At 43.7% G+C, this 27147-nt stretch overlaps 2 protein-coding genes across 2 annotated transcripts in view; both read left to right on the top strand.

Annotated features, from left to right (window-relative positions):
- Positions 1-7401: 7401 nt before the first annotated feature.
- On the top strand, positions 7402-10936 carry DNAJC5G (DnaJ heat shock protein family (Hsp40) member C5 gamma). The gene is made up of 4 exons (XM_004377692.1): positions 7402-7514; positions 7822-8035; positions 8214-8358; positions 10887-10936. The coding sequence occupies exons 1-4, from the start codon at positions 7402-7404 to the stop codon at positions 10934-10936; spliced, it is 522 nt and encodes a 173-aa protein (XP_004377749.1).
- Positions 10937-11423: 487 nt separating this feature from the next.
- Positions 11424-27147, top strand: part of TRIM54 (tripartite motif containing 54) — a 24405-nt gene continuing 8681 nt past the window's right edge. Inside the window, exon 1 of the mRNA XM_004377693.1 lies at positions 11424-11924. Within this exon, the coding sequence (XP_004377750.1) occupies positions 11757-11924 (168 nt within the window). The 5' untranslated portion in view covers positions 11424-11756. The remainder of the gene's footprint in view (positions 11925-27147) is intronic.

Consider the following 27147-nt stretch of genomic DNA (forward strand, 5'->3'; position numbering starts at 1 on the left):
GCTTTTTGCTTCAACTCTTGGATAGCTCTAAATATTAGAGATTTGAATTCCCTATCAGGTAGTTCTAGTGCCTTTTCTTCTACTGGAAAGTCATCTTGCGTTTTATTTTGGATGTCTACTGGGACCATCCTGTCCTGTTTTTGTGAATGTTTTGATATTGTCTGCTGTGTTTGGGGCATTTGGTAGTTATTTTCATCATTTATTGATTGTAGATTTGTTTGTTTCATCCTGCTTTTTTGTTTTACTTGGTTATGTCTGAGCAGGCGGGCTGTGTGTTCTTTGTTGTTTGCTTGTCTGTGGGCACGATACTTTTCACCTCCTTCTCCAACTGGCAGGGTCAGTTGCTCAGATATGGTACAGCAGGGCAGGTCTAGCTGAAGAGGAGTTGCTGGGATGGGTTGTTTGTAGCATATACTAGGGCCAGCAAGGTGGGCCTGGAATCAGTGCAGGGCAGGTTCCGGTAGGCCATGCCTGTGCTGCTTGGGGGTGTGATGTTCAGTGCACAGTGTAGGTAGGCAGGATGGAGGCAGGAGATTGTGATGTGTGGAGCTAAGATGGGTTTGGGGAAGAGGAGAGAGATGAGAGAGGAACAAGAGCCAAAAACATACAAACAAAAAAGCGTGCTAAGAGAGCTTGCCATTGGAATGGAGAGATGAGAGACTGAGAAATGGATAAAAACAAAAAGGAGAAGAAGAAGAAAAAATGAATAAATAAAAATTAGAAAGAAAAGCCCCCAGGGATCACACAGGTGCAGCCGTGAGGTCTGGGGAAGTTGCTCCCAGGCCATGAAGTACAGCCTGGCTAGAAGGGTTCAGAGGTGCCACTCAGCACCAGGTATTCAGGAGACAGGAAGAGAAGGTAAGTATACTTAGCTTCAGACGAGAAACTGAGTAATGAAGAAAGACAAAAAGGGAAAAAGAGAGAAAAGAAAACAAAACAAAATTTTAAAAAAGAGCGAGAAAAAAAGAAGTGTCCTCAGGGATCCCTCTGCACATCTGTGCAAACTGAGGGGTAGGTTCCAAGCTGCGTAGTACTGCCCAGCTAGAATGGGCTCCCAATTAGAGGAAAGAAAAAGAAAACAAACAGATCAAAACAAACAAATAAAAGCCCCTGGATCCCACCAGCATGGCAGCATGGGCCGGGAAGCAGTTTCACATTCAAGCGGCATTTCACAGCCTTTCAGGAAGAAGCAAAGATGGTGCACGGAGCCGGGTATATGAAAGAAAGGAGGGGGAGGTGATGAGAGGTATGGAAGAAATCAAAAGAAGCGGAAAAAAGCAACACAAACAGCCAACAAATGGCACTCAGGGAGCTGGCCAGCACGGGCGGGGGGGAGTCCAAGCAGCACTGGGGTGAAGCTGGTGCTTCCTGGCCAAGAGACTGTGGCTGCAGGAAGGCAGAGGAGGCCGAGTGGGGATGAAGATGGGTGGGGGGTGGGAAAGTGTATATTGCCGGTTACCGGTTGTTCTGTCTACTGCTGGAAGCTCTGTGAAGCTGCTTTCCCATACCCTCTGTTCAGTGATCTCCGATTGGAGTCCAAGATGGTGGATCCGTGCTGCGTTAGCTGATAAGGGACCTCTGCATGTATCTCTCCTCACTCTCTGTTCCTTATTCCGTTCGATGCTTGGCTGAGTTCTTCATCTCTTCATTTGATGGTTAGGGTTTCACGACTGACGTTTTCTCTGTTTGGCTTAGTTTTTCAGATCTTTGCTGTAGAAGGACGGCATGATGCTTCTGTCTACAGTGCCATGTTGCCTGGAAGTCCTCACCTTTGTTATTTCTTGCCTAGGACTGTATGAGGGTAGATGGATCCTGTTGTGTTGTTGTTGAGTTGGCTCCAGCTCATGCCCAGTCCTGTGCCATTCTCACAATCACTGATATGTTTGAACCCACTGCTGCAGCTATTGTGTCAATCCATCTCATGGAGGGTTTCCCTCAGTTTACTGACTCTCTACCTTACCAAGCATGATGTCCTTTTCTAGCGATTGGTCTTTCCTGATGATGTGTCCAAAGTAAGCAAGATGAAGTCTCACCATCCTTGCTTCTAAGGAGAGTTCTTGCTGTACTTCATTCTCCTGGCAGTCCATTCTTCTGGCAGTCCATGGTATATTCAATATTCTTTGCTAACACTACAATTCAAATGTGTCAATCCTTTGATCTTCCTTTTTCATTGTCCAGCTTTTGCATTCATATGAGATGACTGAAAAGACCAGGCTTGGGTCAGGCACACCTTAGTTGTCAAAGTGACATATATGTTTTTTAACACTTTAAAGAGATATTTTGCAGTAGATTTTCCAAATGCAATAATACATGGTTTGATTTCTTGACTGCTGCTTCTGTGGACATTGACTGTTGATCCAAGCAGAATGAAATCCTTGACAACTTCAAGCCTTTACCATTTATCATGATGTTGTTTATCAAACCAGTTGTAAGGATTTTCATTTTATGTTCAGGTGTAATCTATGTTGAAAGCTGTAGTCTTTGACCTTCATCAGTAAGTGCTTCAAGTCATCTTCACTTTCAACAAGCAAGACAGTCCTGTCCAATTCCCCAGCTAAGTGCTTCTGTCCCAATGAATTCTTGCTATGGCCTAACCCCTAGGCGTACATTGGACCAGCGGAGGGCTCCCTCTTCTGTAAGTCATTTGACAATTCATTTATTCACTTACTGTGAGCCAGGCATGGTTCTAGGTGCTGAGGATACAATGATGATCGAAACAAACAAGGTTCCTGCCCTCATGGAGCTCACAGTCTACTGGAGAAAGCAGACATTAAACAAATTAGCATACAAATAAATATATGTTCAAAACCATTGCAAGGGTATTATGGGGGGGTGGAACCCAGTTTAGAAGGCATCTCTGAGGAGGGGACATGAAGCTGAGATCCCCAAGGATGAGAAGTCAGCTGCAGGGTAATGGGTTTGTCTTTTTATATGGCCTTTCTAGCCATAGTCTTGTAACTCCCACAAAATAATTGGCTGAGACTATGCAGATAAGGTGTTTGTGGCCTACCAAGGGGATTGGTCAGTTTTACCATCCTGCTAGACTTATAAGGCGGATCTCACAGAGGTTGAGGGGGACCTTACTGACATCAAAAGAGCCATGAAATGAGACTAAAAGGGCACATCAGCCCAGGGGCAAGGACTAGAAGGCAGAAGGGGACAGGAAAGCTAGTAATAGGGAACCCAAGTTTGAGAAGGGAGAGTGTTGACATGTCATGAGGTTGTTAACCAATGTCATAAAACAATGTGTACTAACTGTTACAATGAGAAGCTAGCTTGTTCTGTAAACCTTCATCTAAAGTAAAAAAAAAAAAAAAAAAAAAGAGCCAGGAGTGGAGCACATCCTTTAAACCTGGGATCCCTATGCTGAGAACTTCCTAGACCAGGAGACAGAGAGCTGTAACACTGGACGTGCCATAAGACCGCACGAGACGGAGCAAGATAGCACATGGCAAGAACCAGGAGACCAGAGCGAGGCAGCTGCAGAGGGTTTCCTGGCCCATGGCACAAGGTGGCTACAGTGGGCTCACCGACTGGGTCAAGAGAGCTGAGCACCTTTGGGCAGGAGGCTTGCTGGAGGAGTGGGGTGCCTCCAGGCACGTGCCAGCAGAGCTAAAGAACTGTAACACTTGCCTGAGCAGGGCAAAGGCCTGTCTGCCTGAGGGCACAGCGGAGAAGAAGCTGAGGTTAAGCTGTCCTGATGAACTATACCCCGTCTCCTGAGTTGTTCCTGTTACTTCCCAGTTGATCCTGATCCTGAATTGTAACCGATTACTTCCTTAATAAACCCCATAATCATGAGTATGCTCTGTGAGTTCTGTGTGGCCATTGGAACGAATTACTGAACCCAGCAGAGAAGTAGAGAGTGCCGTGGGAGGGACAGCTGGTGTCAGAATTGGTAAAAAGGTTGGAGAGTGGAGGTATGTCTGATCTCCGCCTCACAGGAATTAGGTTTGGGCTAATGCTGATGATGATTATCCTCCTCTGTCATGAAGTTACACGTGGTATGACTATGACACTCTATTTCATCAGCCATTTGAAGAGCCTGAGGAGGATTCCTCCAGGTAGAGGGAACAGCATGGTCAAAGGCCCTTGGTGTGGGTGGGAACACAGTGTCTTCAAAGCACTTATAAGAAAGTAGTGGGGCAGAGTAGAGAGTAAGCAGGACAGTGGTACATGATGAAGCTGCAGTGAGAGGCAGGAACTGGACCATGTTGGGCCTTGTATACTGAGATAAGGAATTCATTGTAAGTGCACTGCACTTCTAATACCTTCTGCTTTCTCTTCCCAGCAATACCAAAGAAATGAGCTGGGTTGTTTTGGTAGCTCTATCATCCCATGAAGGCAGTGAAAGGTTGGAGGTTAGTTACAGAAATCTGCCATATACAAACCAAAAATACTGTCAGCTTCAGCTTCTTCTCATCGAAACTCATCTGACCCAGAACCTACGAACTGGGTGTGAAGAGCCAAAGGTTTTCATTCTACCTCCAACCACCACCACCACCCCCTCCCACACACACTGATTTATTCCTATAGGAATAAATTCAGAAAAACAATCTATTAATTCAGTGGTCATTGTGCCTGCTGCATATGAACTCCTTAGTTTAGTTAGTTGGCTCACTCCTCTTGGGGTGGAATGTTGATTTACCACTTTAAAACCTAGAAGGGGAGGTAACTGTGCACAAATAACTGTTAAAAAGAGAAGAGAGTAATAAGAACAGTAAGAGAGGTAACAGAGAAGTATTATTGAAATAATTAAACTCTTTTGATTACATGTAATGGAAGCCATTCAGTGTTCTGTAAAGAAAACCAACACCACAAGGTGGTAAATTTTAAGTGGTACAGATACCTTCTCCTGTGGGGGATCAGGAAGTAAAGCCAGGCAGAGAAAGGTGCTCTCAGGCCCTGCAGGTGGGGATGTAAACCAGCATTTTGGTACCTTTCTAGGAAGAAAGCAATATGGATTAAGAGCCTCAAAAATTTCACTTTATAAATTTTAAAAAAAGCAATCTGATGTTTACAGGACCTCACAGGTAATTTATAAATGCTGTATTCCAGGTCCTGTTTTGCTTAAAGAATTTAATTTGGATAGAGGCTTCCATGGAGACATAGGACCTGTACCAGGATGCTCCATAGGACAGGCATTGAAAAATGCAAAAGGCTTGGCTGACATCTGTGCCAGGGACAAGGATGGCTACCCAGTTTCCTAAGAATTTCTTTGATGCCCTATGCATATGTGTAGGCAAACTACCTTATGCAAAAAATGCTTGGCCCCCTGTGCCTGCTTTTATATCTGTGTGCTAAATAAATTCATGGAAGCGTAAATGCTGAGGGGTCAAAAAGGTGCTAGACTATATGCAATGTGGTATCCTGGATTGGATCTGGGAACAGAAAAATAGACAATAGTGGAAAAACTGGTGAAACCCAAATGAAGCCAGGAGTTTAGTTGATAGTCATGTTAATTTCTTAGTGTTGACCAAAGTACCATGGTTATGTAAAATGATACTATTGGGGGAAACTGGATGAAGAGCATACAGGAATTTTCTGTACTGTCTTTGCAACTTTTCTGCACATCTAAAACTGTTCCAAAATAAAATGTCTACCTTTTTGAAAAAGAAAAAAAAAATTTCACTTTAGCCCAATAACTTCCCAAATTCCTAAGGGGGGAAAAATCAGATTTATTCAAAGATTTATGTATAACAATTTTCATTGTAAGGTTATTTGTACTATCAAATAGTTACAAACCATTTAACCATCCAAACTGGATTATATAATTAAATTATGGCACAGCCTCATGATGGAACAGTATTTAAACGAAGTTTTTAAAGAACAGTAGTGACTTTTGGAAATGATCAAAATATAATTTTAAAAGGATGTGCAAACTAATAATTACAATATAATACCATAACACTTTGACAAAACAAGGTGGGAGTAACTGGGGGAAGGAAGAAAGGATTCCCAGAAATACTGACATTTGAGGCTGGTCTTGAAGGATGTGTAGGAGGCTCCAGGAGGAAGAGAAAGAGAGGATCAAGCGGAAACCCCTAAATTCTGAAAAAGAAGACTGGGAAAGTAATACACCGCTTGAGAATGGTTTGCGGTAGCCATGCCTCTCCCCTTGGCCACAGTCTGCAAGCTCATTATCTTTCCTCAAATGAGCGGATGAGCCGTGACTGCGATTTGGACGGGTGATGTCGTCCCACTGGAGTAAAAGGGATGCCCCTCAAGGCTGCGCCAGTCAAAGAGGCTAGAAAAGACAAATGGTCAGCGGCCCTCAGCTTCTGGCACCGACAGATCCCTCCGCTCAGGCTTCACGCAAGGGAATTAAGTCCCAGGGACTACGTCGCGTCACCTCCCAGCCCTTCCGCAGGCACCAAAAGCAACCCGGGTCATAGTCAGAGCGTCGGAGCGTCGGGGCGTCGGGGCGTCAGGGCGTAGTCTGGCGCAGCGCGCACGCGCAGATGGCCGCTGGGCCGGCTGTGTGAAATTTCACACCTGAGAGGGTGGAGGGTGTGTGAGGCCTACTCTGCTGAAGAGAGGAACTGTGAGGTAAAGGGCCAAGTCCACGTGGGGAGTCGGCAGCCTTGTGGCTACAGAGCCAGGGGGAAGCTGAGAATCCAGAGCATCCCTTCTGAGCCTGTTGCCTTGGTTCTCCTGGGCCGCAGGCCTCCCAAGACACTCCCCCACTCTGGGGTCCTGCTCCCTGGTGCTGCGTCTGCACACCGCACAGCAGCCCTTTTCCACTTCCTTCTTAAGCCCAGGAGTCATCCATCTCTTCTCCCCACTGCCTCTTCTTTGAGGGACAGAGGTGGGACGCCCATGGTTTGAGAGCCAGGAGGCTACGGGGAAGAAGAAAGTCTCCTGACCTAGCTGCAAGCGCTGCCCTCTGGCCTGACTTTTGTGCCCCCGACTCTGCTTAGACAGTACAGGGCTTGGTCTGAATTGTTTCTTCCTTGGTAATAGTGGATCTTCCCAATTCCTGACCCAGTCTGTTCAGGAGCTGGCGCCGCCCTAGTCTTTTAAACCCAGCAGTGAGCTTGGAGAAGCCCAGGGCTGTTAACTTAAGGCACTAGGAGCTCTGGACAAAATCAGTCTCTTCCCAGAACTCAGTCTTCTTCTTGTGTACACCTCTCTAGGACGTAGGACGTCAGGATGTCTGTGTAGCTAAAGGATACTGAGAAATGAGGGTGTTTCCTCTTTAAAATTTGCATTTGAGTGCCTTTTCTGGGCCCCTGCACGCTCCTGCTAGTCACAGATCCCACTCACTATTGTCTTATACTTGTCCTTTGTAGTCAGTTACCTGCCTAGCCCATGAAGACAAGTTCCCTGTCACTGAAAGCTCACTTCCTCAGAGCCTCACTTATGGAAATTCTCACAAATGCTTCTGCTCTGGCCCAGATCATGTCTCATGTGGATGAAGCATCCCGCCAGCTGTCCAGAAGTGGGAAAAGCCTCTATGCAGTGCTGGAGCTTAAGAAGGGCGCCTCGCCCGATGAAGTAAAAAAATCCTACAGGTTCAAACCTCAGCCCCTTATTCAACACCAGAATTTCCCCCCTTAAAACTTTTTCTCTCTACCTTGCTTTCTGAACCCATTTTTAAATCCCTAAGCCTTCACTTTGGAGCCAGATGGGGCCAGCGTCCTCTTCAGTGTGGCATGGGAAGGAATTTAGGCTTTGGCTGCTTGTCCCCATCCTTTGTACTACATCTCATGCATTCCTTCTGTACTATCTAGAGGCCTGTCCTGTAATTCTTCCTAACCTCCCCTCCCCAGCCATCCCGCATCCCTTCTCCACCCTTCTTTATGGATATTGCCTGGGTAGGAAACTGGCTTTGAAGTATCATCCAGACAAGAATCCAGGAGATCCTCAAGCAGCAGAAATATTCAAAGAGATCAACACAGCCCACGCCATACTGAGTGACCCTACGAAGCGGAAAATCTACAACCGGCATGGCTCATTGGGAATATATGTATACGATCACTTTGGCGAAGAAGGCGTCAGATACTATTTTATAGTGAATAGTTGTTGGTTCAAGGTACACAATTCTTTCTAGTCCCTTAAGACCAAGGAAGGAGGGCCAGTTGACCCTCTTCTCCTAAGACAGATGCATCTGTTGTCTCATTTTCTGGGTGCTAGGAGAATTCAGGGAGGGGAGCTTGAATGGTAATATAGAAGGGACTGCTGGACTGAGACCATTCCCTCCTGCCTTGTAGACACTTGTCCTCCTATGTTGCCTGCTCACTTGTTGCTGTTTCTGTTGCTGCTGTTGCTTTTGCTGTGGAGCACTTAAGCCACCGTCTGAGGAGACAGCTAAGAGAAGCAATCAACAGAATGTCCGGAATCAGCCTTCGAGAACAGGTGAGAAGAACAGGCATGGACTGAGGTAAGATCTGAGGAGCCCTGGTAGCACAATGATTAAGCGCTCGAAAGGTTGGCAGTTTGAACCCACTCAGTAGCTGTGCAGGAGAAAGAACTGGTGATCTGCTTCCGTAAAGATTACAGCCTAGAAAACCTATAGAGCAATTCTACTCTGTTATATGAGGTCGCTATGAATCGAATCAACTCAATGGCACCTAGCAACAACAACAACATAAATCTGGATTAAGAATGAAAGAAATATATGGGGGTAGAAATCCCTGTGAAACTGTGAACCCCTAAGTAAATGAAGAAAAAGAAGTGGATAAGATCTGTTTCTGAAGGGCTTATGCCCCAAACTGAGAGCTTGAATGTACTGTTGGCCTCTCATGACTGTTAAGCTTAGAAATGGGGTGGGAGAGTATGCCTAGAAAAGGCAGTAATTGAAAACAAGTTAGAGGCTGCGGCTTACTGCATTTATTCAAAAGGAGAATGAAGTGTTTGAGATTATTTCCACCCCAAGTAAACTTTAAAACTGTGGGTTCACTGAAGTTCACACACATTGCCACCTAGTGATGCTAATGTGTAACTGCAAAGTAATGACTTTCTCATCTCCAACCAAACCAAACCCCTTGCGGTCAAGTGGATTACAGCTCATAGCGACCCTATAGGACAGAGTGGAACTGCCCCATAGGGTTTCCAAGGCTGTAATCTTTTTGGAAGTAGACTGCCACATCTTTCTCCTGCAGAGAGGCTGGTGGGTTCAAACTGCCGACCTTTCGGTTTTAGCAGCCAAGCGCTTAACCACTGCACTATCGGGGCTCCTTATTTTCTCACCAGTAGACTAAAAAATTGTTACTAAATGTTTATATATATTTGTTCTGCAAATTCCATTATAGCAACCCAGAGTAATTTTAGAAGAGGTCGAGATTCTGTCCATGACGATGATTATTAAAAGATGCAGAAGAGTAAGGTATGAAAACTGAAAGGCAACAATAATTGAAGGATAAGAAAGGGACATATTCTTACTCATAGGGAGTTTGCTTTAAATTCAGGGTGACCATTCCTTCTGGTTAGTAAGATGCCAACATCTTCTGCCCATAGGTGCTGACCCAGTGAGGGTGCCTTTTGTTGCCCAGTCCACTGACACAGTGAAGAGAGGAGCAAGTAGCCTTGTCCTGACACTGAATCTGATTTGACCCCTCTTCTTGTAAGAATCCCAAGTTCAGAAGCATTGATGCCATCCATCCCAGTGAGGACACCATCTCTGCTCTTGATAGTACCACCAATCCTGGCCATACAGGGTTGCCCAGCTACTCTTCTTTTTAGCTCCAGTACCAATTTCAATCTGTCAGAAAGCAGCCCTCTCATCCCTACCCTCATGAGGTCTCAGGCTGTGGTGGCAGACTTTTCCTGAAGATTCTTTTACCTGTGCCTTCCTTGGAATTTGAGCCAATGTCCGCTGGTAGCATCCCTGAGCCACTTGTGATATCTCCACCAAGATCCTGATGACTGGGCAGGGTGGATCCCATCCCTGGCGCTGCTGCACCAGCTAACCCTCCTTTCTTGCAACTCTGTGTACCAGGAACTCCTGTCAGCTTCATTCTTAAGTCACTACACTTTTCTGGGACTAGTCTCACCTTCTTCTGGTGCCCATGCCCTTGGTATTGCCAGCCCCATTCCATGCCACATGTGTCAACTCAGGAGATGTATGAGTGCATGTGAGGCTCAGGAGTAGTCGTCCCACCTTTGGTTTCTCCCTGAACTGCAGCTACCAGCACAGCAACCATTAACATTGGTCCTATGGGTTGAGGGGAGTTTACACATCAGTGCCTGCTTGCCTCTATCCTTTTTACCACATCTTATGCAAGCTGATCACCAAATATTTTATTCTTAAAACAAGGGCATGAGACGTGATAGGGAAAGGACTGATAGAGCCTTTCCCCACACGTGCCTCATTGTTCTGCCTGTTTGGTATTTCCCCCACACCATTTATTCCCCATACACCCAGGTCAGAGCTTAGTAACTCTTCAAATTTCTCTCCCCTGACTGAGAGAAGGGCTAAGAAATGTCAGTAAATAAAGAGCTTTTGTCCAATCCCAGTGCATATGTTGGGGGGGGGGGGAGAAAAAAAAAAGACAAATCATACCTGGGTTAAAGAACAAGGCCTGTAGAAGAAAAAGGGGGCCAGTGCTCAAACCTGGGACCAGCCTGGCTTGGAGAGGAAGAGTCCAGGACAACTGTGGGGTTGGGGCAGAAGCTTCCTGGAGCCTGGTGATTATGTAGTTTGTCAGTGCTCTAAAATTTCCCTGGAGGCTGATTCCCTTGGTGCCCAAAATAGGTCCTTGGCATTCAGGTCCTTTTTGTCCAGCTCAGCTTCTCCCGATTTCCTAACAAAGCTAAAGGGCCTCAGCGTGGTTCCCGTGATATAGTCATGGACCAGAATCTTACACACTGACGGGCATTCTCGTCCAGGCGTTCCAGGCACTGGCACAACAGCCGCTTCTAACCTCTTGAGCTCCTTTTCCTAGGGTGGTATGAGAAAAGGCTGGGCAAGGACAAAATGAACCGGAAGTGTTAGACATGAGGGTGTCTCTCTAGTCTCTGGTGCCCCTGTTCTGAATCAAGGGTCTCGAGGAGGAGGGCCAGAGTCACTGGTTAAGCCAGCGGAGGAGGAAGAAACTGTCACTGAGTAGGTCTGGCAAGAGTTTTCCTCCCACCTGAGCCTTGCATAGTGCCTGTCACACAGGCTGATTTAGAATTCTTTGTCACTGCCCTGGAATAAGAGCCCAAGCCAGAGCATGGGGTCAGGGGCTCACTGGGGCCTTCTGAATGGAAGCAAATGGGAGACTGACACTTTTGTTGGCCCACCTTTCACCATAAACAGTGAAGCTCACCCCCTGCTGTTGCTCAAGAGAGTCACCTAGTCTAGAGTGAGTCAGGGTCACTTACTCAATGACAGCTGTGGCTCGCCTTACATGTGCTAAATTGGGAGTTGGAATGACATGCAGATGCCCCTTGCCTCCCCACCCCCATGTTATAATTAATCTCTATGGAGAGTGAGGGACAAACAGTGCTGCCCACGGAGTGAACGAGAGAGAGTCGTTTGGGGAACAAAAGGAGAATTTTCCAGGGACAGAGGGAGGGATAGATTAAGCTACTTGTGCCTGGCTAGGGCACAGAGCAGAGAATAGAGCGAGACAGAAGTGTCTGGAGACAGCCATCTAAGGACGAGGCGAGTTGTTAGAGGAAGGACAGGAGAGATAGCAGAGTTATTTCAAGAGTGAGCAACAGAAGGGAACATAAGAATCCACAGCCTGTCTAAACGAGGAAGGGTCCAGAGGCAGTGAGAGAAGGCCAGGACCAGGGCCAAGGCCAGGGCAGGCACAATCGCTGAGGGGATGAACTTCGCAGTGGGTTTCAAGCCGCTGCTAGGGGATGCACACAGCATGGACAACCTGGAAAAGCAGCTCATCTGCCCCATCTGCCTGGAGATGTTCTCCAAACCGGTGGTGATCCTGCCCTGCCAACACAACCTGTGTCGCAAGTGTGCCAACGACATCTTCCAGGTGGGCTCCTGGGGTGGGGGGTAGGGACGGGTGAAGAAACGCAGACCTGTATGAGACTTCTCGCCAGGTCAGAGCTGAGTACCCAGAATGTGATGGGTGGCATGCTGCGTGAGGTGGGTGGTGGCTGTTGTGGCTGAAGAGCAGAAAAAGAGCCAGACTCCTAGCAGATCCCAAAGTGAGCATGAATCAGCAGCTGTGCTGTAGGCTGGCACTGCAGCCTATGAAGGATAGCTGCTGGAATGCCAGCATCTACAGAGGAAAGATCCCATAGAAACCGGGAGGGAGGTAGTCCCACACCAGGCTTTGTCACAGCCTGTGCCAGACTGCATTCCAGTGTGGAGCTTCAGATTTTGAGAGTGATACGGAAAATCTGGGGGAAAGATCATCAAGATGATGAAATATTTAAAGATAAATCCTGTGAGAAAAGGCCTGTGATGCCAGAGAAACTACTTGTATTTAAGACAAAGCTCAATTTACTGATTCTTTTGGGGCAGTGTTAGACATAGTGGAAATTCTCTCCAACTTACATTCAACTGTGCCCTGCTCTAGATTGTTCAGTAAAGAGGCCTACTGGTGAAAAGCATTGCGGTCACTTGACTTAAACAGAGAGGAGGCAGATAAGAGATTTTACTTTCCAAAAGTACAACCAATTTTGGTTTATTTGTAGCATGGGACAAAGCATAACTAATCAAAATAACATATCATTTTAGCCACTGGTTTCAATACTAAAAGCAGCATATACCAGAATGGTTTATAAATGGGCTTTCTTTCTTCCCCTGCACTACTCTGTAGGTACTAGTTAGCTATAAAATGGAACAAAGATCAGAGAAATAGAAGAGAAAAGGCCTGGATACCTTGCAAATGAAATAAAAACTCTAAATAGGCAACAGCTGGCTTTGTATGCATGACAGTGATAAGGAATTTCATGAACAAGTTCTTCATCTGTATCAGAAATTATGAGGAAATATGTTGAACGCAATTGATTTTTAACTTAACCAAGAAAATGTTTCCCTTTTAAGTTCTTTGGTATAGCGTATTTGGAGAAAAATCAAGGCAGACTAAGTTGGGGCTGTCCCACAGTTGTGCCCTTGTTTGTCAACTGTCCACTAACTTCCCTGACTGCCTAGCACCCGGCAATCTCTTCTACCATCTTCCCATCAAAGCGTATTTCCACCAACTGTAGGGTCGCTATGAGTTGGAATCAACTCAGCGGCAGTGGGTTTGGTTTTTGTTTTTTTATTCCTCTGAGTGTCCAAACCTGCCATCATTTGGCTCTAGAGTACAAAGCCAGAGGTTTTTACCTTGGGGTGGGGGTGGGGGGTCCAGACTCCTGTGCCTTCTCATCCCTGTCATCACATCATGTAAGAGAGGCTACTTTGTCCACTCTCCTGGTTTCTCCATTGGTCTAACTGTGAATATTCTTTAGGCTGAGGCGCCTGGGGGGATGGCAAAATCTCATGAATTTATACTGAAACATCTTCTCATTCGAACCTGAAATATGTGAAAGCAAAAAAGTTTTGAAGGCTAAAGTAATGTGCCCTTTAAAAAAGTGGTCAGCATTCCCAGGGCCAACTCTTCAGACAGATTATACTGGACTATGGGACATAAAATGATACTCGTGAAGAGTGTGCCTCTTAGCTCAAGCAGATACATGAGACTAAATGGGCAGCTTCTGTCCGGAGGCGAGATGAGAAGGCAGAGGGGGTTAGGAGCTGTTTGAACGGACACGGGAAGTCAGGCGGAAAGGAACAGTGTGCTGTCACAGTATAGGGAGAGCAATTAGGGTCACATAACAATGTATGTATAAATTTTTGTATGAGAGACTCACTTGAATTGTAAACTTTCACTTAAAGTACAACAATAAAATTTTAAAAAAAAAGTAGTCAGGACAACACCTTACCCAACTCAATGGCAATGGGTTTGGTTTTGGAACAATGACAGAAACTGACACTTGTGCTTCCTAAGAAAGTGCATAATGTTATCGAGGTAGCATTATTGCCAAAAATGCTTAATCTGAATCTAATTAAGAGAAAATAATTAGACAAACCCAGATTCTAATGGACAACTGGCCTGAATTTGTCAGAATGTCAATGTCCTAAAAGACATTTAAAAGAAAAAGAATGGAAGGAAGGAAGGAAAAGAGACTATGGTAGATAGCCCCCAACGATGGTTGCCAATAATTCCACCACCACCACCCCACCCCATGTATGCCACTCCTCCCATCAAGAGGTGGAACCTATTTCCCTTCCCCTTGAATCTGGGCTGGCTTTTGAAACCCTGGTGGTGTGGTGGTTGAGAGCTACGTCTGCTAAACAAAAGGTCAGCAGTTCGAATCCATCAGGTGCTCCTTGAAAACTCTATGGGGCCGTTCTACTCTGTCCTGTACGGTGGCTTTGAGTCGGAATCAACTCGACGGCAACAGGTTTTTAGGTTATGATCAATAGGAGGTAATGGACATTGGGTTACTTTGAGGACTAGCCTGGCATTTTTGCTTTTGCTCTTTTGTAACCCAGCTGCCATGTTATACTAGAGCCCAGGCTATCCTTATGGAGAGAGAGGCCATGTGTACAGAACATGGAGGATGAGACACCACATGGAAAAAGGCTGTAGGGAAAAGAACTGAGGCACCTGCTGACAGCACCAAAGTCACAGACATGTCAGAGGGGACTTCTTGGACCTTCCAGCCCAGCCCAGCCCAGCTTCCAGCTGGATGCCACCAAATGAGAGACTGCAGCTGATATCCCAAGAACAAACACTATTCAGTTAACCCACAGAAATGTGAGAAATAATAATTTGTTATAGTTTGTTGTTTATTATAGTAATAATAAACTGTTAAAAGTTTTAAGCTACCAAAAAAAAAAAAAAATAGGATATAAAAGTGCAAGCCATGCAGTGAATTCTGCGGCAGGACCCATGCATGGAGGCTAGAAGATGTTTAAGTGACCTCCGTTGTTCTAGTTGGTCTTCTGGATCCAGGCATACCGCTTTGGTCCCACGAAGCTCTAGAATACTGATGTGGGCCCAGAGAGACCTGGGGATGGTTTGGGTTTGGGTCAAACACTGTACAGGTTATTTAGGAGATAACATGATTCCAAGGGCTTCGAGATGGTTCTTTGGGTGTGGAGTGATGTGGAGTAGCCCTGGGCCCTCCAGGAAGAGAAGAGTGAACAGCTCGTTTCCTTGATGTCTTATTTGGGAAGGCCTGGTGGGAGGCTGACCCAGTTTTTCAGCCACACTTACATCTCGGTACATCTCCCTCTAAAAGATGAGCATATTTAGTTTTTTCACACATTGCCTCCACATTTTGACAACTTGTCACAATCAGATTGTCTGTTTTCTGAGTATGGGAATATGAATAGGACTTTTGATTCCTCTATATAAGGTCGCTATGAGTTGGAATCAACTCGACAGCAACGAGTTTGTTTTTTTTATTTATCTTAAAAATACTTAGGAAGAATACCCTTAGAACATTGCATAGAAAGTTAACAGGACTCATTATTATAAAATTTAAAAGTGACACTGATATATTTTTAAAAAGCAATATATATATACACTATCTTTTTTCCAAATAATATAGCAGTTTATATCATGAAAAGCGAATCTGCTACTCACCTCAGACCCTCAGTCCCCTTCTCCAGATAGAGGTAACCATTCCCAGCTTTCTTCGGTATCCTTCCAGAAATTTTCTGTGGAGAGGTACATGTTTGCACTTACATATTTATATATGCATATTTAAACACAAATAAGAGCATGCAAGACTCATTATCTTATACCTGGCTTTGTTCACTTACTGTCAGCAATGGTTCCATCCCCACACATTCAGGTCTGTGCCTTCCTTTTTAATGGCTCTGTAGTTTTCCATTGTTATGGCTGGACTATTTTAGCAGTCCTCTAAAACACAGTCCAGTGTTTTGCTGCTCTAAACACTGCTGTGATGGACGTATGTTCTAAAGACTTCTGTGATGGACAGCAAGCAGGAATTTTGGGGAATTGTGATTCTACAATATTAGGTTAACTAGAGAGCCAAGAAACAAAATTTGAAAAAAGCATTTAATTGAAAATGTTGAACAGTATTAAGGGGTCGGGAGGAAATCATAGATAATCCTACTTCTCTTAACACAATTATTTTTATTTTTGCATTTTACATCAAGTCCCTGTCCCCATACATAACATATTTTTACATAGTTGCCATCATAATTAAACTAATTTTCTTTAGAGCTGTAATGCATCTCTCTTCCTCTGAGTTTAAACTGAATAAAACACAAAACACCACATTAACCCCCTCACATTTCTCCCTTCCTCTGTCCCCACACTTGACCCACTTAGCTAGCAAGAATTTTGACTAGATGAAAGCTATTAGTGTGACAATTTGACACAAACATCTTCTTACGTGTTTCTGTATTTGTAAACTCTGTTCACGCCCAAGCTACTTTAATGCAAGCCTTCAGTTTATTTTTATACTTGCCCCCACTTCACTGTGGGCACTTGTTTATGACCTGCAACCTTTTGTAATTTAACAGACAACCAGAAGGCCTTGTCAGAAGGTTGTTCAGGAGCAGCTTTTCTAGAGGGTGTCCATTTAGGGAGGGACTTGGCAGAGGTGGAAATATCAAGAAAGGGCCTCCTTCTCTAAGGAAAGGGCAGTGTTGGAAAGCGATGACCTCCATTTCACCCTACTCCAAACGCTCCAAACGCCGGTTCTTTATCAGTGAATTGTTAGGACATGTTGTCATCAGGCATAGGCCTGCCAGTAAAAATCGGACACAGCCTTCCGCCTCGACCACTTCACCCACTATGGTGGGAGCTAGGATTTCCCCAGCCCGACCTTAGGCAGGTCTCGTTTATAAGAAATTGGTTCACCAAAACCTTGTCAATTGCATTGACCTTGTAGCAGAGTTAGGGACTTTACTTACTTTATCTTTGGGAAGGAAAATTAGTTTGGTGGAGACAAAAAATCCTGGACCGAGATTTAGCCTTCCTGGGTTCTAGTCGCAGTTTCTTTGCTAAATTGCCACATGATCTAAAGCAGGCTATTTCACCTCTTCAAGCCTGTTTACACATCTATAAATTGAAGGGGTCTTTTTAACCTACCTTTAACATACGTTATAATTTCAACCAATCTGATTCCACAAATACAAGGAATATTATTACGTGTCCTTGATGCTTTTGAAGAGGACTGGCTGGTTATTTATGGAAACTTGGTGGTACAGTGGTTAAAGCACTTGGCTGCTAACCAAAAGGCTGATGGCTCGAACCCACCAGCAGCTCTTTGAGAGAAAGATGTGCCAGTCTGCTTCTGCAAAGATTATAGCCTTGGAAACCCTATGGGACAGTTCTACTCTGTCCTATAGGATCGCTATGAGTCAGAATTGACTCCACGGCAATGGGTTTGGTTTTGGATTTCCATTGTTTAAGGGCTTTCCATTCTGTTACAGGGTCCTAACTTGACCCGTCCTTCTGCTTATCAATTCACCCTTTAGCGGTAGGTCTCAGCGTATCAAATCCCTTGTGCCAGGCAGTTTGCTGGATTCTGTCAGCCATAGCCAGCCCTTCACTCAAAATCCCTTCCATCCACAGCTCAGCTTTTACCAAAACCTACATTTTCCTAAAGCTCTTCAATTCTTCTCCAGATTTCTGGTCTTTTCTCACCATTCCCCATGGCTTCCCCAGTGTATTTTGAGTGCCTGGCTCAGAGGACTTGCGTGGCCCACCACTGGCCAGGTCATCAGGCCAGGGGAGATGGTCTTCAACAACCCCTGCCTCCCGGGCCAGTGTCCCAAATTAGCATCTTCCTGGATAGCCAAGGAAGTGGGAAAAAAGTGTGAGATAAGTATGGATTTGACAGAGTAACTGCATTCACAGCGCATCTTTCTAGATGGAACATTTCTAGTAGGTATTATGAAACATTTCAAGGGAAACAGAAGGCACCATGTAGCCTATAAAAGAGAACTCATGGCATGTATGTCACACAGAAGCCTTGAGCACAGGCGGAATTAAATTCCACTTACTTATCCCCTTCCATTTTATACTTCACAGTAGAAAAAGAACAGCTATTTCATGCCCTATGGTTCTGTGTGGTCATTTATTTTTAAGCTTTAGATTAGAATTGTTAACAATCCTTTGTGTTTGTACAGTGGTTTATAATTTATAGAGCACCTTCACCTACATGATTCCATTTGAGTTAAATAGAATGGATGTTATCTCCGTTTTGCAGGGGAGAGAGAACACAGGAAACGGTACAGTCACACAAAGCCACAGAGTAGGAACGTAAATCCAGGTGTTCTGTCTCCTAGACTGATGGAATTTCCTGTAAACAGCACAGTATTCGCGCATGAAATTTTACTTTATGGGACTGTCTCCCTGTATAAATGTGAGACTGAAATAAAGAACCAAAACAATTACGTGTGCAATAGAACCAGTTATTTCCTAGTCTTAAAATAGAGAGAAAAACAGAAGCAAAAGATACAATTTTGCTAACTGGAGATTAGCCAGCTGAGTGATCGTTAGCCCACTGGGCAAGAACTGAGGAGGTTGCCTTCTACACCTTGGAGTGTAAAATTCTATTGTGATGAGACTATTGAGGGACTTAAAATCAGGGCAGAGAGAATCTGTTTTGTGCCATGGACCCCTTTGTCAGTTTGTGACACCTATAGAACCCTTCTAAGAATAATGTTTTAAATGCATAAAATATAATACATATGATTATAAAAGAAACCTATTGTATTAGAATACAGCATTCATTCCCAATGGGGGTGACGTGGCCCCCAAGGGGCAAAAATTGGTTCTTGGGGGAGGGGAGAAAAAAATCTTACTCTCTTTATGTATAAAGCACAGACAGACATACAGTATATAAACAGATATATAGTATGTCTGTGATATTAAAATTTAATGGGGGGAAGGGCTATTAGGGAAAAATGTCTTAAAAAGTTCCTGGATGGGACAATAATGAAAAAAAAAAGGTGAGAAACAGTGTCATACAACAAAATATTTTAAACATGTTTGATAGAGTAATATATGTGCTTCTTGATTAACACATTAAATAACGAGACCTAGTAGTGGGCCTACTAACTAATTTAGAGGTAGTGATGAACATAAATGATTTTTTGAGATTTCAGCAACAACTGTAACATGATCTGAAAATACCTGTGATTTCTGTTGGTGACAGTCACAGCTACTGCTAAAACTACTGTGGTTTGTTGCCTACATTCATAACTGAAGGAAATGCTCGATTTCTACTAGAGATTAGTAAAAATAAAGATGTAATTTATTTCCCCCTCCGAGTTCACAGAGACCCTGGATTCTATCCATGGAGCTTTTGGAGGCTGTGGCCCCCAGGTTAAGTACTCCTGTATTAGAGGCACCAGCTTCTTCCCAAGCACCCAGGCCTAAAACCCCAGAAATATCTTTGACCCCTTCCCCTCCCCCTCACCCACAACCTCTGGCATCTCAAGTCTTTACAGGTTTGCTGCCGCTGTCGGAGGGCAGTCCGGTGATTTGCACTGACTGCTGCATTTGCTTCCCAGCTGATCTCTGCCTTCAGCCTCTCTTCCCTCCCGTCTATCCAAACCACCTCTGTTAGATTAATACTCACTCTTCTTTTCCCTCCCAGTTTAGAAACCTTGCCTACAAAATTAAGCTCAGATCCTTACCCTGGAATTCAGAGCACTCCATAAGACCCACCTTTCTAGCTTTGTCCATTACTCCCCAATTTGTACCCTTCATTACTGTAGTCTGTCTTATCTGCTGAAACTGTTTCCTACCTGCCATCTTCTGCTGCCTGTCTACTCGTCTTCAAGGTCCACCCTAAATGATATCTTCTTAAACATCCCCTCCCTCTATGGTTCTTCATGGTTCTCCGAAGTAATGTTTTATCTTGTTGACTGTTACTTTATTACAGCACTCTAGCACCCCTTTTCCATTCACGTCAGTACTGAGCATTGCATTTAAAAAATATGTTTATTTTAAAAAAAGGAGTAAGAAATCACCCATAACTCGATTATTCAATGACAATTATTTCAAATATATTTAATTTTATGTATTTTATAAAGTAACTCATAGTCTATATTGAGAAATTTGTGAAATATAGATGAATACAAAGAAGAAAACTTAAAAGTCACTTATAATTCCTATAACCCACTACAAAATTGGGATCCTACTATCTATACAGAATTTATATCCTAAGAGCTTGGCTGCTAACCAAAAGGTCGACAGTTTGAAACCACCAGCCATTCCTTGGAAACCCTATGGGATAGTTCTACTCTATCCTAGAGGGTCGCCATGAGTTGAAATTTACGGCAACGGGTTTTGTTTTGTTTTTGGTTTTCCATCTAAAATTATAACTAGTTCTTCCCATATTAAGAACTCTTCATTAAAGACGGTTGTATAATATTCCATTGTACCATAATTTATTTAACCTTTCCTCTACTATTAAATACCCAGGTTTATTTCCAATATGAAAAAATGATTTTTATTGTTTATTCTTATTGCAAAATAATACAGGTATATTATATAAATTCAGACCTCATGGATATGTAAATTGTAGAATATATAAATCCTCCATAGTCCCCTCCCTGAGAGACAAATACTGTCAATAGGCTGGGGGTTCGAATCCACCCAGAGACACCTTGAAAGAAAGGTCTGGCAATCTGCTTCCAAAAAATCAGTCATTGAAAACCCTGTGGAGCGCAGTTCTATTCTGACACACATAGGGTGGCCATGAACTGGGTCTGACTTGACGGCAACTTTTTTTTGGTATGATAAGTACTGTGAGGACAGAGGCCATATCATTCATCTTTGTCTTTCCTGTCTATGTGTCTTGCCCTAAGTAGGCTCTTTAAAACTGTTTCTTGAATTTAATATTCAGATTTAATAAATAACAATATTATGTAGAAACAAAGGGATAAGTGCAAGTTGTGGAGCAAGGAGTGAAGTTACAGGATGGAATGTAAGGAATCCACCCCTCTAAACACACTAGGGTTATTTCAGAGGAAATGGAATTTCAGGAATTGCTTACATCAGACAGGAAGCGGGCAATCCAGAGACAGCGAGGCAGAGGCCTAAAGGAGAGAGGCGAGATGACTGGATCACACAAGTCACAGTTAGACAGAGAGGGAGATGGTAGCCTAAATGGTGTGAGAAGACAAGGTGGTTATAAAACCACCAATCCCCTGCCCCCATCTCACATATACACCAAATCCAAAACTAGGTCTTCAGACCAGTGCTACTTCGCCTATACCATGCTGTATTTGAGTCGGAAATGACTCCGTGGCAATGGGTTTGGTTTTGTGGTTTTTTGTTGTTGTTAAAATGTAGAGATGTTACCAATGAGTTACATTGGTGGTATTCATCAGTGGAATGAGACAGGATAACAATTTTATCCCCTTATCCAGAACAGATGAGTTTCTCGAATTAGTCACCCTGCATTTGCTAAAAGTTTGGGAAACAAGACAGACGAGTTTTGATGAGGAGAAAAAGCAATATTTCCCAAACTTCGTTCTCATTTCACCTTCCTGAATTTTGCCATATATATAGCGTGTACCACCTGTAATATTACTTAATATTTTTATTTAAAAGGACTCAGGTTTTTTAATATATAATTTTTTATTGTGTAAAAGGACTCAGTTTTACAGCTTAAAATTTACTTTGTCCTCATTCTAAACTCTCTTACTTTGGGCACGTCATCAGGAAAGACTAGACACTAGAAAAGGATAGCATGTTTGGTATAGTAGAGGGCCAGCGAAAATGAGGAAAACCCTCAATGAGGTGAATTGACAAAATAGCTGCAACAAGGGACTCAAACGTACTAATGATCATAAAGATGGCACAGGACCAGGCAACATTTCGCTTTATTATACATAAGATTGCCATGAGTTGGAGTTGACTCAGTGGCAACTAACAACATTCTAAACAATAAAATCTATTAATTTTTTCCAGTTAAGGGCTTGTTAGTTACATTTTTTTCTAACATGCATTAGAATAAACACATAAAAATTTAAAATGTTCATGTACATACCACCTAAAATCTTCGTGTCTACCATCAGTATGTATACCATATTTAAGGAAACACTGTGCGGGTAGCACACAGAGGGCCTCTGAACAACATGAATGTTGTGCCATGAGCCAGAGGGCCCTGGAAAGGCCAAAACATAAACTATTTTATTACTGGTCAAATTTAGCCCTAGTGCCAAAGGGCACATGTATATATCGGCCAGACATTAGCAAAGAAGTGGGGTGGGGAGTTGGGTAGTGGGAAATATCACTGAAGCAATTACAGAATGTAACGATGCCCGAGAGATTAAAAGGAAAGCCAGTGAGGCCACAGGTATGACAGGGTTGGAGGAACCGGGCTATGGAAGCAGGAGGGAACTGTGGAAACAGCATGAATGTTCCAGGGGAACAGCACCAGCCCTGGGCCAAATTGTGAAAAAGGCAGAGGTGCAGCCCCTGTCTTGTGTGTTCTCTTGCCCCCTCTTCTTCCCTCCCAAGGAAGGTGCTCTTCAAACAAAGGACTTAGGGCTGTACTACCTCAATGTTGCTTACCTTGTCCCTGGCTCAACCAATAGGATGAGCTGCTGAAGAAATTTTTTTGGCCACTGGAGGCATGGTGAAGAGGTAATGCCAAGCCCTGAAGTCAGTACTGACTGTAGGGAGTTTGAGGTAGAATCTTTGGCTTAGATATCCTAAGAAGTCCTCAAATGAGAGATAAACCAGGGAAAAGGACCCTGTGAATTTCACCTCAATTTTCACTGGTGCATAGAATCAGAAATTTTCAGAGGTCTTCTATTTCCTCCTACCATATGACCACCACCTCCAGGTGTCTCCAAGAAGCGGTACTCCAGCCTCTGCTTAAGTACCTCTGTGTCAGTGTGCTCACTTTCTTGCTAGGGGCCTTTCCCATAGGTGGACATTAGAAGTTATAACATTGTTATACTGTGTTGAATGTCCTCCTACCATTAGCTCTTTTTCTGTAGAGAAAATCTAGTCCCCCTTCCCCATGACAGCCCTTCAGCTACATGAACTTAGCAATACACTCCCCTTGAGACTTCTCTAAGGGAAATTGTACCAGCCTTTCAGCCTTGGGGTAACACATTTACCTACCCTGTCAAGACCTCCTTGAGAATGACTTTAGGCAATGAGGATGGGATGACCATGGCTTTGAATTATTTTTTGTTCCCATTTGTTCTGTTGTCTTCTGCAGGAACATTAGTCAGTCATATTGAATTCCCTTTTTTTCCCCTATATCTTTCATCTTCCTGATTACTTTTATCTTTGTTTTTCATCATAGATTCTACTTCCTACAGCTTAAAACGTGGATTTTGTTTCTATGTTGATAATAGATTTTACTTGATTTCTTTCTTTAATTCTGTCAGCTCACTTTTCATCTCCTTTCTTTGATCATTTATCTCTCTTCTTTAATCAAAGACATTATGTTTTCTTCGTTTCTTTAAAAGTGACTGAAATTGAAATAGTATTCTGTTCCTTGGAGCAATTCTTCTTCCAAAGGGTATTCTTCATCTGTCCTTTGCTTGTCATGCTTTTCTTTTTCTTTTTGTAATATCTTGCCTAATTCCCCTGTTGCATCCCTTCTGCTTATCATTCATCTTTGAATAACCAAACTCACTGCCTTCAAGTTGATTCCCACACTTAGCGACCCTATAGGACAGAGTAGAACTGCCCCATAGGGTTTCCAAGGCTATAAATCTTTACAGAAGCAGACTGCCACGTCTTTCTCCTGCAGAGAAGCTGGTGGGTTAGAACTGCCCACCTTTCAGTTAGCAGGCGAGGGCTTTAACCACTGCACCACCAGGGCTCTTCATCTTTGAATAAGGTAGTTTTTTTTCAGGGCCTGAGGGTGAATCTTATTGACTCAGCCCTCTATTTACTTTGGCTTTCTTTCACTGTTCTCTTAAATGAAAGCTGGCTGGCTGACTGTCGTCACTGGCTTGTAACCTCTGTTTAGCTTTTTGGTTTCTTTGGTGTAGAGAGGGAATTAATAAGCAGTCCTGTGCCTCATTTTAGTTATGTTCTCTCAGAATTTTCACATACAATCCAATGATTTATCTATTCTGGAGTCATATGCAGATCCTTGGGAGAAGGTCTGTCCTGAGATTTGAGGGGTTTCCTTTTCACAGACAAGCAAGCCACTCTGGTTGAAAGCTGGGCCCTTATGGCACTCCATGGCACACAGGTCTTTGGCTTGATGGGCCATGTTTTGTTTACCTCTGCTCAAATGACAGCAACCCACGGTTGTACAGTTGGTTGTCAAGTTGTTTCTTTCCTCTGTGAAGGGTTGACATTAGGCCCTTCATGCACTTATATTTAAAAGAGTCTTTAAAAACAAAACAAAACAAAAAACTGTTCTCTGCCTGAGATGCAGAAAGATGAATGTTAACTCAGGGTATCTTCTTCATTTGGTCTAAATTTTATTGTATCTGACAATGTAGTATAATGATTATTAGCACAGGCTGTGGAGCCAGAGGGCCTGAGTTCAAATATTGGCTCTGCCACCTATTAGCTGATGAGCTTGTGCAATTTATTTAACGTCCCCTGGGCCACAGTTTTGTCATCTTTGAAATGGGGCTAATCATAGTATCTACTTTGTAGGGTTGATATGAGGATTAAACAAGTTAATACAAATAAAGGACCCAGAGCAAAGTCTGGCATAAAGTAAGTGCTCAGTAGATGATAGCCTTTGTCATTATATTTCTCATAGTCTAAGTGATAGGGTGTCTTAGTCATCTAGTGCTGCTATAACAGAAATACCACAAGTGGATGGTTTTAACGAAGAGAAGTTTATTTCCTTACAGTAAAGGAGGCTAAAAGTCCAAATTCAGGGTGTCACCTCCAGGGGAAGGCTTTCTCTCTCTTTTGGCCTTCTCATCAGTGTTCCGCCGGCCTAGGAGCTTCTTGGCACAGGGACCCTGGTCCAAAGGACACGCTCTGCTCCTGGCACTGCTTCCTTGATGGTATGAGGTCTCCAACTCTTGGCTTACTTCCCTTTCCTTTTATCTCTTGAGAGATAAAAGGTGGTGCAGGCCACACCCCAGGGAAACTCCCTTTACATTGGATCAGGGATGTGACCTGGGTAAGGGTGGTGTTACAATCCCACCCTAATCCTCTTTAACATAAAATTACAACCACAAAATGGAGGACAACCACACAATTCTGGTAATCATGGCCCAGCCAAATGATACACACATTTTTGGGGGGACATAATTCAAACCATGACATAGGGTAAATGTGCATCCCCTTCACCATCTTTATAAGAAGCTCTTGAGGATTAAATTCATTAATGTCTGTAAAGCACAGCACAGTGCTTGACGCATAACAGACCCCCAAAACATACCTGTTGGATGTTAAATAATGAGTATCCCTGCATTTGTGCCCCTAGAAGGAAAAGGTGCAGTGAGGGAGGTGGGGGACAGAGGCTACCCAGGAGTTTGTCTTTGCTCTGGGCTAAAGCTTTAGAATATTCCCCCTTTCTTCTCATTCAGACATTTATTGGGTGCCTCTGTACGCCTGGCGCCAGCAAATCAAAGATAAGTAAGATCCCTCAAGGAGCTTGCAGGCTTCGAGTTCTCCCAGCATCTCCTTACTCGGCTTCTAAACATTGAAAGGTACTTGTATTAAGCAATCAAAAGCCCAGTAATCTTACACTTTAACAAATTGCCTAAACTCAACAATATTTGCAAATTCTAGCTACTGCAAAGAACAAAGGCAAAAACAAAGCCTTGGATAATCTCAAAGTAATGCATTCCAGCCTTGTGATGGGCCAAAGTGTTAACTTCTTATGAGTCTCAAGAAGTCCCAAGGAAAAAATGTGATATTTATGACACATGCTAGTCACTCCCCAGAAGAGTCTGCCTACTTCATTTGGGGCCATGTTTCCTTCCTTGCCTACGTCCCTTGTAACGGAAGGCTTAAACGAGACTCTGGACTTAAATGTCCTCTGTGTGTGTGCACATGTAAAGGTCCTTCTAAACCAGTCTGCAACAGCAGGAGTGGCCCCTTGTTGTTGGTCTATCATGTGAACCACCTAGAAGTCGGCAGCAACAGAGGCCTGCTGGGGCTCTCTCACCAACGCCAGCAGGGGTGCCAAGGACAAGGGAGGGGCAGGCACAGGTGTGGAGATGGAGCAGGTAACAGGCTATCCCACCCCTCTTCTAGCTGAAACACTATATACAAATCTAGCGTCTCCTCTTATCAGGGAGGAGGTTGGCTGGAATGAAGCAGTCCTAGCCCTGGAAGCACAGGTACTTCTGGCCTCCGACTGACTTCTTCACACCTTCACTCCAATACACCTCCCCCAACTGTCTTCTTCCTTCACTTGGTGGTTCTTAGTATTTCTTCCATTGTACAAAGAACTGGAGTTAGAAAACCAAAAGGGAAAAACATGCTCAGCATTTTGCAGGCTGAAAGAACTGAAGAAAAATTCAAGCCTTGAGTTTCAATATTGAAGGACTCTATGGGCAAAAAATTGAATGATGCAGGAAGCACTGAAAGAAGATGGGAGGAATACACAAAGTCACTGTACCAAAAAGAATTGGTCGATGTTCAACTATTTCAGGAGGTAGCATATGTTCAAGAACTGATGGTGCTGAAGGAAGAAGTCCAAGCTGCACTGAAGGCACTGGAGAAAAATAAGGTTCCAGGAATTGACGGAAAACCAGTTGAAATGTTTCAACAAATGGATGCAACACTGAAAGTGCTCACTCATCTATGCCAAGAAATTTGGAAGACAGCTACCTGACCAACTGACTGGAAGAGATCCATATTTGTGTCCATTCCAAAGAAAAGTGATCCAACAGAATGGGGAAATTATTGAACAATATCATTAATATCACATGCAAGTAAAATTACGCTGAAGATATTTCAAAAACGGTTGCAGCAGTACATCGACAGGGAACTGCCAGAAATTCAAGCCGGATTCAGAAGAGGACATGGAACGAGGGATATCATTGCTGATGTCAGATGGATCTTGGCTGAAGGCAGAGAATACCAGAAAGATGTTCACCTTGTGTTTTATTGACTATGCAAAGGCATTCGACTGTGTGGATCATAACAAACTGAATAACATTGCAAAGAATGGGAATTCCAGAACACTTAATTGTGCTCATGTGGAACCTGCACATAGACCAAGAGGCAGTCGTTGGAACAGAACAAGGGGATACTGCATGGTTTAAAATCAGAAAAGGTGTGTGTCAGGGTTGTATCCTTTCACCAT

The sequence above is a fragment of the Trichechus manatus genome, unplaced genomic scaffold, assembly GCF_000243295.1.
Source record: "Trichechus manatus latirostris isolate Lorelei unplaced genomic scaffold, TriManLat1.0 scaffold00052, whole genome shotgun sequence".
NCBI lineage: Eukaryota > Metazoa > Chordata > Mammalia > Sirenia > Trichechidae > Trichechus > Trichechus manatus.